Source organism: Rhagoletis zephyria, unplaced genomic scaffold, assembly GCF_001687245.7.
Source record: "Rhagoletis zephyria isolate East Lansing unplaced genomic scaffold, Rhagoletis_zephyria_1.1 Rzeph_scaffold_01290, whole genome shotgun sequence".
Classification (NCBI taxonomy): Eukaryota; Metazoa; Arthropoda; class Insecta; order Diptera; family Tephritidae; genus Rhagoletis; species Rhagoletis zephyria.
In genome coordinates, this window is record NW_016158374.1 from 49893 (window position 1) to 62013 (window position 12121).

Below are 12121 nucleotides of genomic sequence, written 5' to 3' on the forward strand. Positions count from 1 at the left end.
GTTGGTGTGTTAAAAGAGAATGCCCCAAACGAAGGCGTACAAAACATTTGTTCATCCATGTTGATGTATTTGGGGGCAAAATTATCCCCAGCCCATGACGATTTATTTCTTTGTATTGGTGTTGGTAGTTAGACCAGTCGTTGGTAAAATGTGATTTTATCGCAGTAGAATGAATATTTTTAATCGATTTTGGTCCCAAGGGCATGTGGAGGTAAAGGCATGATTTTAAAGCAAGTTTTGCAGCTTTGTCACCATATTCGTTGCCGGTGATACCCGCGTGGCCGGGAACCCACATCAGCTTTATATTCGGTGAGAGGCCTATAAGCATTTGTTGTACCCGATATATAGGGTCTTTCTCAAAGTGTATAGCTTTCACAGCATTAAATACGGATAAGCTATCAGTACAAATAACGTTTTTTTTTTTGGTATCTTTGGCAATCAGTAAGCCAGATAAAACTCCCTGTAGTTCGGCGTCAAAAACGTTGGCAAAGTACGGAAGAAGGCCACATGATAGCGTACTTCCGTTGCTGTCAGTCACTGCAAATGAAACTGTTTCGTTTTGTTTGGAGCCGTCTGTGAAAACAAACGTCCATCCGCATTCGTTTAAAGGTTTTGCTATGCTGTAAAAATATTTTTGATACACAGAATTATTGGTTGCCTCTTTCCGTAAAAAGGTTAAGTCATTAACAAACGTTTTTTGTTAAGCAGCCAAGGTGGAAGTTTGGTTGATGCGAATTTCATTGGCGATACATCCAAATTCAAGTATCTTCAAAGCTCATTAACTTCGTGCAAGGCCGATTTGTGTGACATACAAGTTTTCCTTTGTTTCAGGAGGCGAATGTCGTGGTGTAGAATATTGTTTCTGTTGCATTATAGTTTATAGATAATGCGACTACGTAAGTATTGCAACCGGTCTTCGATTGAATGAAAACCTCCTTCAGCAAGTAGATTTTTTATAGGAGTAGTCGTGAAGGCTCTTAGGCTCCGCCTTACTGCGGCATTCAACGGTGCTTTGATTTTGTTAAGAGAAGCCTTGCTGCAGTTCCCGTATATCTGTAGTCCGTAGTCTATTTTGCTTTGAATTGTGAGTTTAGTAATGCTGAGTAGAGTGTTAGTATGAGCAAAGCTTTTTCTTGAACTTAAATACTTTATTATGTTAAGCCTGGTAGTTAGTGCATTTCTTAGACTAATACAGTGATACTTAAAACTATGTTTATGATCAAATATAACACCTAGTATATTTACAGACTCAACATTTGATATCGTTAAATTGTTAAACTTAATGTTTAATTGATGGCAATTGTGTTTTCTGCAAACATGCAGGTGCTTGCATTTCTCAGGTGAAATGAGAGCACCGGAATGTTGCGACCAACTTTCAATGGCTCTTAGAGCGTTGTTGAAGTCATTAAGGATGTCGGATGCAGTTTTCTTATTGCATATTAAATAAAGATCATCAGCATATAGGCAATGCCTGATATTACTTTGTTCAGTTAAAAGTTTGCTTAGGTCTTCGAATGCTATAAGAAATAGGGTTACCGAAAGGGGTGACCCTTGGGGAATACCATTGTGCAATGGGAATGTGGGTGACAAAGTGCCGTTTATCTTGCAACGAAATTTTCGGTTGCTTAAGAAAGATTTAACATAGTTAAATATTTTTGGGCCGAGTTTCCATTTTTGCAATTTTTTCAACACAGCGTGGCAACCGATTTTTTCAAAAGCCTTTTTGAAATCAATTGAGAGTATGGAGGTATGATTTCTTGTGGAGAGATTTTTTGAGATGTGGTGATCCAAGAAGATCTGGGCATCTAAAGTGCTTGTACCGGATTTGAAACCGACTTGAAAAGGAGATAGTAGGCTTTTTTTATTTAAATACCACATCAGTCTTTTTGATATGATTTTCTCCATGACTTTGCTTATGCATGGTATAAGAGAGATATAACTCTCGATAGTACTAAGGTCTCTTTTCGGCTTGGCGATTGGAACGACGACAGCTGTCTTAAAACTTTGTGGGGTCACCCTAGTGCTCAAGATTGAGTTGTAAAGTTGGAGCAGGCGGTGTTTGATTGGTTCAGGAGTATGCCGTAGCATTTGATAATTTATTTTGTCAAACCCTGGGGTGGTGCCTTTAGTTGCTTTAAGAGCAGCTTCTAGTTCGTTAGCATTTATGTCACTTTCGAGTTGTTGGGCTAAACGATCTGGGCTATCGGCGGCAGTCATGAGCGGAATATTTTCTGCTAGTTGTGTGAATTGGGGAGGGAAATTAGATGTTTCTGATTCCTTAGAAATGTGTTGGGAAAATTCTGTCGAAATGTCGGACGGACTGGTGAAGACTTTGTTGTTTATGGTTATAGACCGGAGTGATTTGGGTGTATATACTCCTGTTAAAGTTTTGATACCCTTCCATATGTTTTCGACTGGAGAGTTGGGATTAAGCGTTTTTGTGAACTTCTCGAAGCTCTTTCGTTTTGCTAATTTTTTTTCTTTATTAAATATAGCGTTGCATTTTTTGTAGGAAATTAGATCTGAAGCACAAAGCAATCTACGATATTTCCTCCAAGCAGATACTTTTTCATTACGGAGAGTATTAAGTTCTGGAGTCCACCAGGGTACTTTTCTTCCAGGTAAACGGGTGGAAGCATGCGGAATTGAAAAGTTCGCTGCGTTTCGTATGGTTTTCTGGATCCTAGCTGCCTCTTTGTTGGTATTGTGTACATCAACGTCCGGTAGCCTACTTGAGAGCAACGTATCCTTGTACTTTGCCCAGTCTGAATTGGCAGTGTTATAATTGAAAGTTTTGTAGTGGATTGGGGTATTTGGAGTTGACAGTTAGATAGAGCATACTATAGGGAAGTGGTCGCTGTTGTGTAAATCGTCTAGTGTAAACCATGAGGAAAGCGGAAGTAGTTGTGATGAACATAATGTTAAGTCTATATGAGTAAAGGTTTTGTGTGTGGAGAAGTGAGTTGGGCTATTGTCATTAAGTATAGATAGGTTTGAGCTAAGTACAAAGTCCTCAATTACCATGCCTCTGCGATTGGCCTTAGGTGAACCCCATAGTGGACTCCAGCTATTAAAGTTACCACAGAGTATTATTGGAGTATTGACGTTAGAGATAATATTGTGTAGATCGGAATGCGAAAAGTGTTGTTCGGGAGGAATGTTAATGGAGAATACTGTGATTGGCTACTTAAGTTTTATTTCGACAGCTATTACTGATATGTTTGAATTGATGCTTATCCTTTTGTGAGAGAGGTTTTTATGGATGAGTAATCCACAACCTTGCTTACAATGATTAATTTGAGGGAAGTTGTGCAGGTAAGCTGCGTATTGTTTAGGGGTGTAAGGTATAAAATTGTGTTTCAGATGAGTTTCTTGGAGGCAAATTACTTGAGGTTTGCGATCTTTTATTAGAGTTTCTAACTCTATGTAGTTGTTAAAATATCCTTTCATATTCCATTGGAGAATATTGAGGATCATCAACTAACTATATATACGAAAGTTGTATACTATTAGGTTATTTTAAGACAAAAAAATAACCTATAATATGCGGTCGGGATGATCGCTAAGATTGTTTGAGTGGGTATTTGGTTTTTTTCTGCAGAAATTGTCTACGTGATGCTGGGAGATGGGAGTGAGTGAGTGATGTTGTGTTAAAATATGTTGCTCTGAAAGAGATGAAGAGTACTGAGAACAGTTTGTGTTGGTGGAGTTGTTTTGAGTGCTAACTGAGATGTTATGGCTTGTGATGGGAAGAGAGCTTTGAGTAGGAACAGATGACGCGGTTTGAGTGGGTAAAGTGGTTGTAGTTGCTTGAGAACTGGCTGACGTGAGCTGTTTGTTTGTGTTGGCATATGATTCAATATTTGTGCAGGGAAGAGGGCTGAGTGTAGTTATAAAGGAAGAGATTAAAGTTTGTAGATCGGATGTGCTGTTTGTTTCGTTTTTGTTTTGGGATGTTGCTGTAGCATTGTAGCCATTATTTACAAGAGAATCAACGTTTGAGTTATGCGAGTTTGGTGACCGAAGAGTAAGTTTGCTTCAGATTACCGCTCAATGGGTTTTGTATTTTATACAGACGTCTAGCTTCATTATAGCTACATTTGTTTTGTGTTTTAATTTTGAGTATTTGTTTTTGTTGTTCGTACAGTGGACAATCTTTGTAGGATGCTGAATGAGCGCCCAAACAATTAGCGCACATTGTGCGTAAACATACTTCAGGGTGGTGTGGGGGGAAATTACAAGTCTCGCAAGTACGATTATTGTTGNTATCGTCAGACAATACGCTAAATCGATTCCCCGAAAGAATCGAGGGGGGTTTTTCCATTTAAGCTAATCACTGTACAAAATTCCCGCAAGCTGGTAATCTGAAAAAAACTTACTTGGAAAANTGCAATCGTAAATTAAACGTTAAATCCGCACTATCTGCATTAACAAAAACTATACATTGGAATATTTAAAATAAAACGATTCATATTACGGAGAGTATTAAGTTCTAGGGTCCACCAGGGTACTTTTCTTCCTGGTAAACGGGTGGAAGCATGCGGAATTGAAAAGTTCGCAGCGTTTCGTATGGTTTTCTGGATCCTAGCCGCCTCCTTGTTGGTATTGTGTACATCAGCGTCCGGTAGCCTACTTGAGAGCAACGTATCCTTGTACTTTGCCCAGTCTGCTTTGGCAGTGTTATAATTGAAAGATTTGTAGTGGATTGGGGTATTTGGAGTTGACAATGAGATAGAGCATACTATAGGGAAGTGGTCGGGATGATCACTAAGATTGCTTGAGTGGGTATTTGGTTTTTTTCTGCTGAAATTGTCTGTGTTGACGTGTTCTACGTGATGCTGGGAGATGTGAGTGAGTGAGTGATGTTGTGTTAAAATATGGTGTTCTGAAAGAGATGAGGAGTACTGAGAACAGTTTGGGGTGGTGGAGTCGTTTTGAGTGCTAACTGAGATGTTATGGCTTGTGATGGGAAGAGAGCTTTGAGTAGGAACAGATGACGCGGTTTGAGTGGGTAAAGTGGTTGTAGTTGCTTGAGAACTGGCTGACGTGAGCTGTTTGTTTGTGTTGGCATATGATTCAATATTTGTGCAGGGAAGAGGGCTGAGTGTAGTTATAAAGGAAGAGATTAAAGTTTGTAGATCGGATGTGCTGTTTGTTTCGTTTTTGTTTTGGGATGTTGCTGTAGCATTGTAGCCATTATTTACAAGAGAATCAACGTTTGAGTTATGCGAGTTTGGTGACCGAAGAGTAAGTTTGCTTCAGATTACCGCTCAATGGGTTTTGTATTTTATACAGACGTCTAGCTTCATTATAGCTACATTTGTTTTGTGTTTTAATTTTGAGTATTTGTTTTTGTTGTTCGTACAGTGGACAATCTTTGTAGGATGCTGAATGAGCGCCCAAACAATTAGCGCACATTGTGCGTAAACATACTTCAGGGTGGTGTGGGGGGAAATTACAAGTCTCGCAAGTACGATTATTGTTGCACTTTTTTGTGGTATGTCCAAGCAGTTGGCAATTGAGGCACCGCATGGGTGTGGGGAAATACTCTTCAACTTTTACTGAGTACCAAGCAATGTCAATATCAGCAGGTACTTTGTAAAGATTAAATGTGAGAACAATGCGGCCAGTCGGGACTTTTTCTCCGTTTTGGATTTTGGTGAATTTGTAGACAGCAACAACTCCTTGGGATTTGAGGCCATCAAGAATTTCTTGTTCGTCCGTGTTGGCAGGGTTAAGGTCAAATATTGTGCCTTTACAAGTATTAAGAGTTCCGTGCAAATCGATTGATACAGGGCATAAGCCGCCGAAGTTCTTACATTTCAAAAACTTTTCAGCCACTTTGTTAGATTTAGTGAGCACTAGAAGACTTCCATCACGCAGAATGCTAACTGAGCTGTATTCAGTACTAATTCCATCTAAAGCTTTCTTTTTAGCGAATACGCTGTATTTAGAGAGCGAATGAGAGCTGTCAGTAGATTTTATAACAACAAATTTCGGGTCACTTTGGTTGTGGTTTTTCGTTGGTATTGGCAGCGAAGGGAAGGATTCTTTTGCATTCGAAGATTTTTTGCGTTTGCATTTCGGGGAATTTAACATATCGTCAGACAATAAGCTAAATCGATTCCCCGAAAGAATCGAGGGGGGTTTTTCCATTTAAGCTAATCACTGTACAAAATTCCCGCAAGCTGGTAATCTGAAAAAAACTTACTTGGAAAAAGGTAACAAATGAAGCTCGTGAAAAAAAGACAAAGCGAGAAGTCAGCGAGAGAACGATTCCGTACACAACTGCTCGGGTCGAATGCTAGTCGGCGACTGTGGGTACATATATAAATACCTCGTATATGCGGAATCCAATACCACGTCATGTATGTACAATAAAAAAGGGATTTGGTTATTCTTTTTCTATTACTGCTTACTTTATTAATTTAAGTTAAGATTAATAATAATAATCTTATAGCAAGTAGGTTCAGTGAAAATACCATTCCACAGTTTTGAAAAAATCGGTTTTTTGCACTTTTGTAAAATTTATTTACCATCGTATACGCGGTACTACGTTTGGCGTATACGAGGTATTTCGCGCTGAGCGACGGTGTAGTTCAATAAGTCCAATTTTTAATTGCTTAATCTTAATCTAAAAATATATACAATGTGGTTGTTCACGTTCATTAGGTATTTCATTAAGAAGTTGAAAACTTCTAGTTTGTAAACTTTTTCTATACGTATTATAAAAAAGAATTTGTTATGACCTGAATTGTTAACCCAATAAAAAATTTGGATATTTTTCCTTACATTTGGTAACTTTTTCGTCTAATCTTAGTAAGCGGCGGCAACGCTGTCGGTGGTACAGCACGTCGATGTAATCGGACGTTCACGGCACTCTTTCTCACTGGACGATTTTTAGTAACAACTCGACCCAGCGTCACCCGGCGCCTGTTTTTTGCAATAGTATTGCCCTTACCGTTACCAATATATAAGTATCTCGAATATAAGCCAGATCGGATCATAACTGACATTTTTAACAATAACACGACTCCATCGCCACCTGGCAGGTCAAACTGGAAATCTGAACAACTACGAAGAGACCTTACTCACACAAAAAAAATTTCGTTAAAATCGATTCACTCACAAACATACGAATATTATATGTATGCAGCACCCTGTTCTAACCCTTTTCTAATATGTCATGTAAATTTGTAACATTAGTATTACCCTTAAATTTTTCATTCTTCTTCTCTTTATCACCTTATACAATTCAGACGTGTTCAGCAAAACCTAATTTTGTGAGATATAATTTCATAAACTAAATTAACTTAAATTCAACGCAAATTGGTTTTAATAACAAAATAAAGCCAAAACTGGTGACCCCGACGAAAAAGTTTCCCGATTAACCAGACATTTACTTGGATAATCACGCCACCTTACTTCAAACGGCAAACACGTAGGCACGGCGCTTGAGGTTATATAACCATGCCGAATACAACGACGGACAGTGGTTTATCAGCCACCACTGGTACGCCACCACCAGCGGCAGACACGGTTGCCGTAGTTTACGCCAGATTACCGGTACCCACCATTTCCAGCACCAATATCGAAGCTTGGTTGACTACGATGGACTTTTGGTTTACGGCTTCCGGAATTACCACCGCAAAGGAAAAAACAGACGAGACAAGTAGCAGGCAGTACCCTGGGAGAAGCGGCACTAAAAGGTCTCTGGACGAAACGCCTACCCGAATTTGCCCAACCTGTCGTTGCTGCAACGTCAGGACTAGCCGCAGAATTCACGCGAATTGCCGATTCTATTATAGATGCGTGCTGCTGTCAGGGAATTAAGCAACAAGTTCGAAAAATTGGTAGTCCGCTTACGCTCACGTAATCGCATGCAGTCCAATTCTCGCCGATACTCTCCCAGCCGCGATCATTTTCACGTCGCTGGCACATCGAACACAACTTCTGCTGATTGCTGGTAGCACCAAAGGTATGGCCGTAACGCTCGGAAATGCAGAATCCCTTGCCGACGTAAGAATCAAACAACAGCTACTCCCGCAGCCAAATCGTCAACTAATTGACTATCTTCCCTCGCCTCGGTTAACGCCATCAACCATACAGAAGTTATCAAAATATACCGACTGCAAGTGCTAGACAAAAAGTCAAAACAAAATTTTTTAATCGACACAGGTGCGGATGTGTCCGTACTCCCGCTCACCGCTAAGACTTATGACGTTAGACCGACAGCAACAACTTTATACGCAGCAAACGGTTCCCCTATTAGAGTCGTCGGAGAAAAGCGGATAAATTTAGACCTCAGACTACGTCGCAATTTCCAATGGTCTTTTGTAATTTCAGACATCACATGACCAATAATAGGCGCAGATTTTATCCTTTTCCACGATTTGCTTGTTGATTTACATCGCAACCGAATCATCGACAACGTAACACAACTGCGTGCACCACTCATAGCTCAACGCAGGAGGCAATCGAGATCAAAACTTTCGACTCGCGTGACCCATTTTCAGCTTTATTAGGCGAATTCTCGGATATTACTAAACTATCGCCGCAGAGGTCCACAGCTAAGTGTACCAAATAAGAAATACAGGTGAACCTGTATTTTCCCGGCCTCGACGTCTACCTCCCGACAAGTTGGAAGCTGCGCGAAGCAAATTTGAATTCTTAATGAAAGCAGGCATCTGTCCACCATCCAGCAGCACCTGGGAAAGTCCGTTGCACCTAGTAAAAAATAGCAATGGAACGTGGAGACCATGTGGCGACTACCGCGCCAAACAACAACGCTTCCCAACAGATATCCGCTTCCGTTTTTAAAGAACTTCACTGCAAATCTACGAGGTAAGACTTTTTTTTCTTAAATTGATCTCCAAAGAGCATTCCACCAGGTGCCCATACACGAAGACGACATCGCAAAAACCGCAATCACGACCCCGTTCGGTTTATATGAATTTAAATTCCCAAACTTATTTTTCTCGTAGACCCCTTTCAAAACTTTACTGTTTTTTTTTTTTTCCAACCGCATCCACTCGATGGCTTCCAGTCATTGCTGAGCGAAGTATCTACCCAGTTTCTAATGGTGGCTTCGATGGCCGAAGTGGGGAGTGCTATAACTGGTTGCGGATCGAGGAATGCCTGACCTAAGCCAACTGTGGAAAAAGGGTCATATGTCTCATTTCCAAGCACCCCTGAGTTGCCCGGCACCCAGAGTAAAGCAAGCTCGTTATCTTTAGCAACATAAATTAGTCGAGACTTGCATTGCCGAACTAATTTGGAAGTACTTAGATAGAGGGTTGGCTAATGATTTAAGTGCAGCTTGGCTGTACCTGTAGACAGTTTTGGAGCCATCAGTGAAGATTTGACAATGTGGGCTCAGTGCTGGAATTAAACCAGCTTTCCCCTCAGGGAACTCGCTCTCTCTCAACAAAGGTAATGGTGTCGTACTATCCTGTAGCATTGAAAACGTACAAGTGCTCAAATATTTTCCGCCGGCAATTTCCACATCGCCTCACTCAGTGTTATACCAACATCCGTTTCTTTTTAGTCCGCAGGTGGCCTTTAAGGCTTCCCCACGTATGATGACACAAGTGACGGTAAGTTCACCAGTGCGTCAAGAGCACTATACATTAAAGCTAAATAAATAGGCTATCAAGCAACCATTTTGGTTCTTTACTATCGAGACCAGATAAATTTTCGTGGACCCCCACTTACAACCCGTGAACCCCCATATTTTTTCACGCCAATGTAGACCCCTGTCGAGTCTTCCGTGGACCCCTGGGGGTCCACCTGGACCACTTTGGGAATCACTGATTTAAATTCACGACGTTCGGGCTTTTCAACGCCGTCCAAACTTTTCAGAGGCTAATCGACGAAACATTACGCTGGTTAGATTTTGTATTCCCGTATATCGATGACATTTGCGTCGCCTCTAAGTCAAGGGAACAGCACCGTCGCGATTTGAAAACAGTTTTCCAACGTCTACGTGATTTTAATCTGGCAATCAATCCGTCGAAATGTGAATTCGGAAAAAACGAATTAAAATTCTTGGGCCATCTGGTCGACGCTCGTGGAATACACCCATTGCTCGAAAAGTTGATGCGATTCGCAACTTCGACAAACCTACAATTGCAAAAGAACTTAAACGTTTCCTAGCAATGGTTAATTTTTATCGCAAATTTTTGCGTAATGCAATGTCTTACCAAACGTGCCTCCAACAAGTCATCGACGGCAGCAAAAAAAACGACCGCACACCAATAACGTGGAACGCTGAAGCAGAGGATGCATGTACGGTGTAAAGAAGAACTATCGAAAGCAACGCTTCTGGCACACCCCGATTCCAACGCGGAATTACCCCTATTCGTTGACGCATCAGATACAGCCGTTGGCGCCGCACTCCACCAACACGTCGATGGAGAATTGCAACCGCTCGGGTTCTACTCGAAAAAATTGAGCAACGCCAAACGGTCCTACAGCACCTACGACCGCGAGCTGGCTGCTATATACCAAGGGGTTTGCCACTTCCGCCACATGATCGAGGGATGTAAATGCTACATCGTGACTGACCACCGACCTTTGATCTACGCTTTTAAACAAAAACCCGAAAAAGCTTCGCCCCGTCGTCTTCGCCAGTTGGATTTCGTAGGTCAATTCTCCACCGATATTTGCTACATTCCCGGCAGAAAAAATATCACGGCCGACCTACTTTCACGTTTGCAGACTATCGGCAAGATTACCGACTACAACGAAATTGCAATTTTGCAGCAAAACGATACATATCTGCAAAACCTGCTTAACAAGTCAGGTACGCAAAATAGTTCACTGAATTTAAAAACGTTTCCTATTCGCAACAGCACTCAACAGTTGGTTTGCGATACCTCAACAACAACGGTCCGTCCGTATATCCCGAAGGAATTTCGCGAAAGCCTTCTTCGAAAAGTTCATGGCTTATCACACCCAGTGTTCACTCGACCGTGAAACTAATGACACAGAGATTTGTTTGGTCGAATATTAAAAAAGATAACGCAACATTCGTCCGTAATTGCCTAGACTGCCAATGCGCTAAAATACAACGACATACCAAATCCAAACCTGCAATGTACGAGCCTCCAAAAGAGCGGTTTCGCCACATCAAACCGGACATTAATACCTGCCTTGCCTTTCTCGGTTACGGAACAACATTACGTATTCCCGGCAAATTCTTAGAAGAAACAAAAAGTAAGAAAGTTACCACAGACACTATATCGCAGTTTCAGTCAACAATGATGAAGCTACAGCCTACGCAAACAAAACATCATACAACTTCCAAAGTTTTCGTATCGCCTGCGCTACAATCAGCCACACACGTATTCCTGCGAAACGACTCGATTCGTCCTTCACTTACTCAACCCTACGATGGACTGTTCCCTGTGGTCAAGAAATCGCCGAAGTACTTTAAGTTACTAGTACGAGGTGGCCCAACCAACGTAAGAATAGATCGGCTCAAACCAGCTTTCATAGCAAGCGACGAATCTAGCGATATATCTACCGGCGCACGTTACGATGAAACCTACTCGCAGTGGTAGACGAATTAACATACCCTTTCGTTAACGATAGTTCCATCTAGCAGAGGAGTACTGTGGCACCCTGTTCTAACCCTTTTATAATATGTCATGTAAATTTGTAACATTAGTATTACCCTTGAGTTTTTAATTCTTCTTCTCCTTATCACCTTGTACAATTCAGACGTGTTCAGCAAAACCTAATTTTGTGAGATATAATTTAATAAACTAGATTAACTTAAATTCAACGCAAATTGGTTTTAATAACAAAATAAAGCCAAATGTATATACATTCAAAGATTGGTAATAGTTTCAGCAGCTTTTGGAAGATGCCGCGCCCTCTTGTTAAATATCCCCAATTTTCTCTATACTACTATATGTTCGAGTACTCAACCATGAACACTTCCAGAGATGTGCAGTATGAAAAATTCGATTTATTTAAGTAGAGTAGAGTACTTGACTTGTGTTCATACACCCAGAAATATGCACTATGAAAAACTCGATTTGTATGAGAGGTGTCACGCCCCTTTTCCAATAAAACCAATTTTTTCATGAGTGTGCTATTAATTTCGTGTGGGAGG

General features: G+C 40.9%; 2 protein-coding genes across 2 annotated transcripts; one reads left to right on the forward strand and one right to left on the reverse strand.

The window, feature by feature from the left end:
* Positions 1-5223: 5223 nt before the first annotated feature.
* On the reverse strand, positions 5224-6099 carry LOC108363506 (uncharacterized). The gene has a single exon (XM_017616882.1). It carries the CDS (start codon positions 6097-6099, stop codon positions 5224-5226), a length of 876 nt encoding a protein of 291 aa, XP_017472371.1.
* A 1371-nt stretch (positions 6100-7470) lies between these two features.
* LOC108363507 (uncharacterized) lies at positions 7471-11564 on the forward strand. The gene is made up of 2 exons (XM_017616883.1): positions 7471-7672; positions 11050-11564. The coding sequence occupies exons 1-2, from the start codon at positions 7471-7473 to the stop codon at positions 11562-11564; spliced, it is 717 nt and encodes a 238-aa protein (XP_017472372.1).
* The last annotated feature ends 557 nt before the right edge of the window (positions 11565-12121 follow it).

What these genes read in the sequence shown, in the direction of transcription:
- LOC108363506 (XM_017616882.1), bottom strand. Translation starts at nt 6,099, where the DNA reads ATGTTAAATTCCCCGAAATGCAAACGCAAAAAATCTTCGAATGCAAAA.
- LOC108363507 (XM_017616883.1), top strand. Translation starts at nt 7,471, where the DNA reads ATGCCGAATACAACGACGGACAGTGGTTTATCAGCCACCACTGGTACG. An exon ending in GGAAAAAACAGACGAGACAA is followed by an intron (nt 7,673 to 11,049) that starts GTAGCAGGCAGT and finishes GTAATTGCCTAG; the next exon opens with ACTGCCAATGCGCTAAAATA.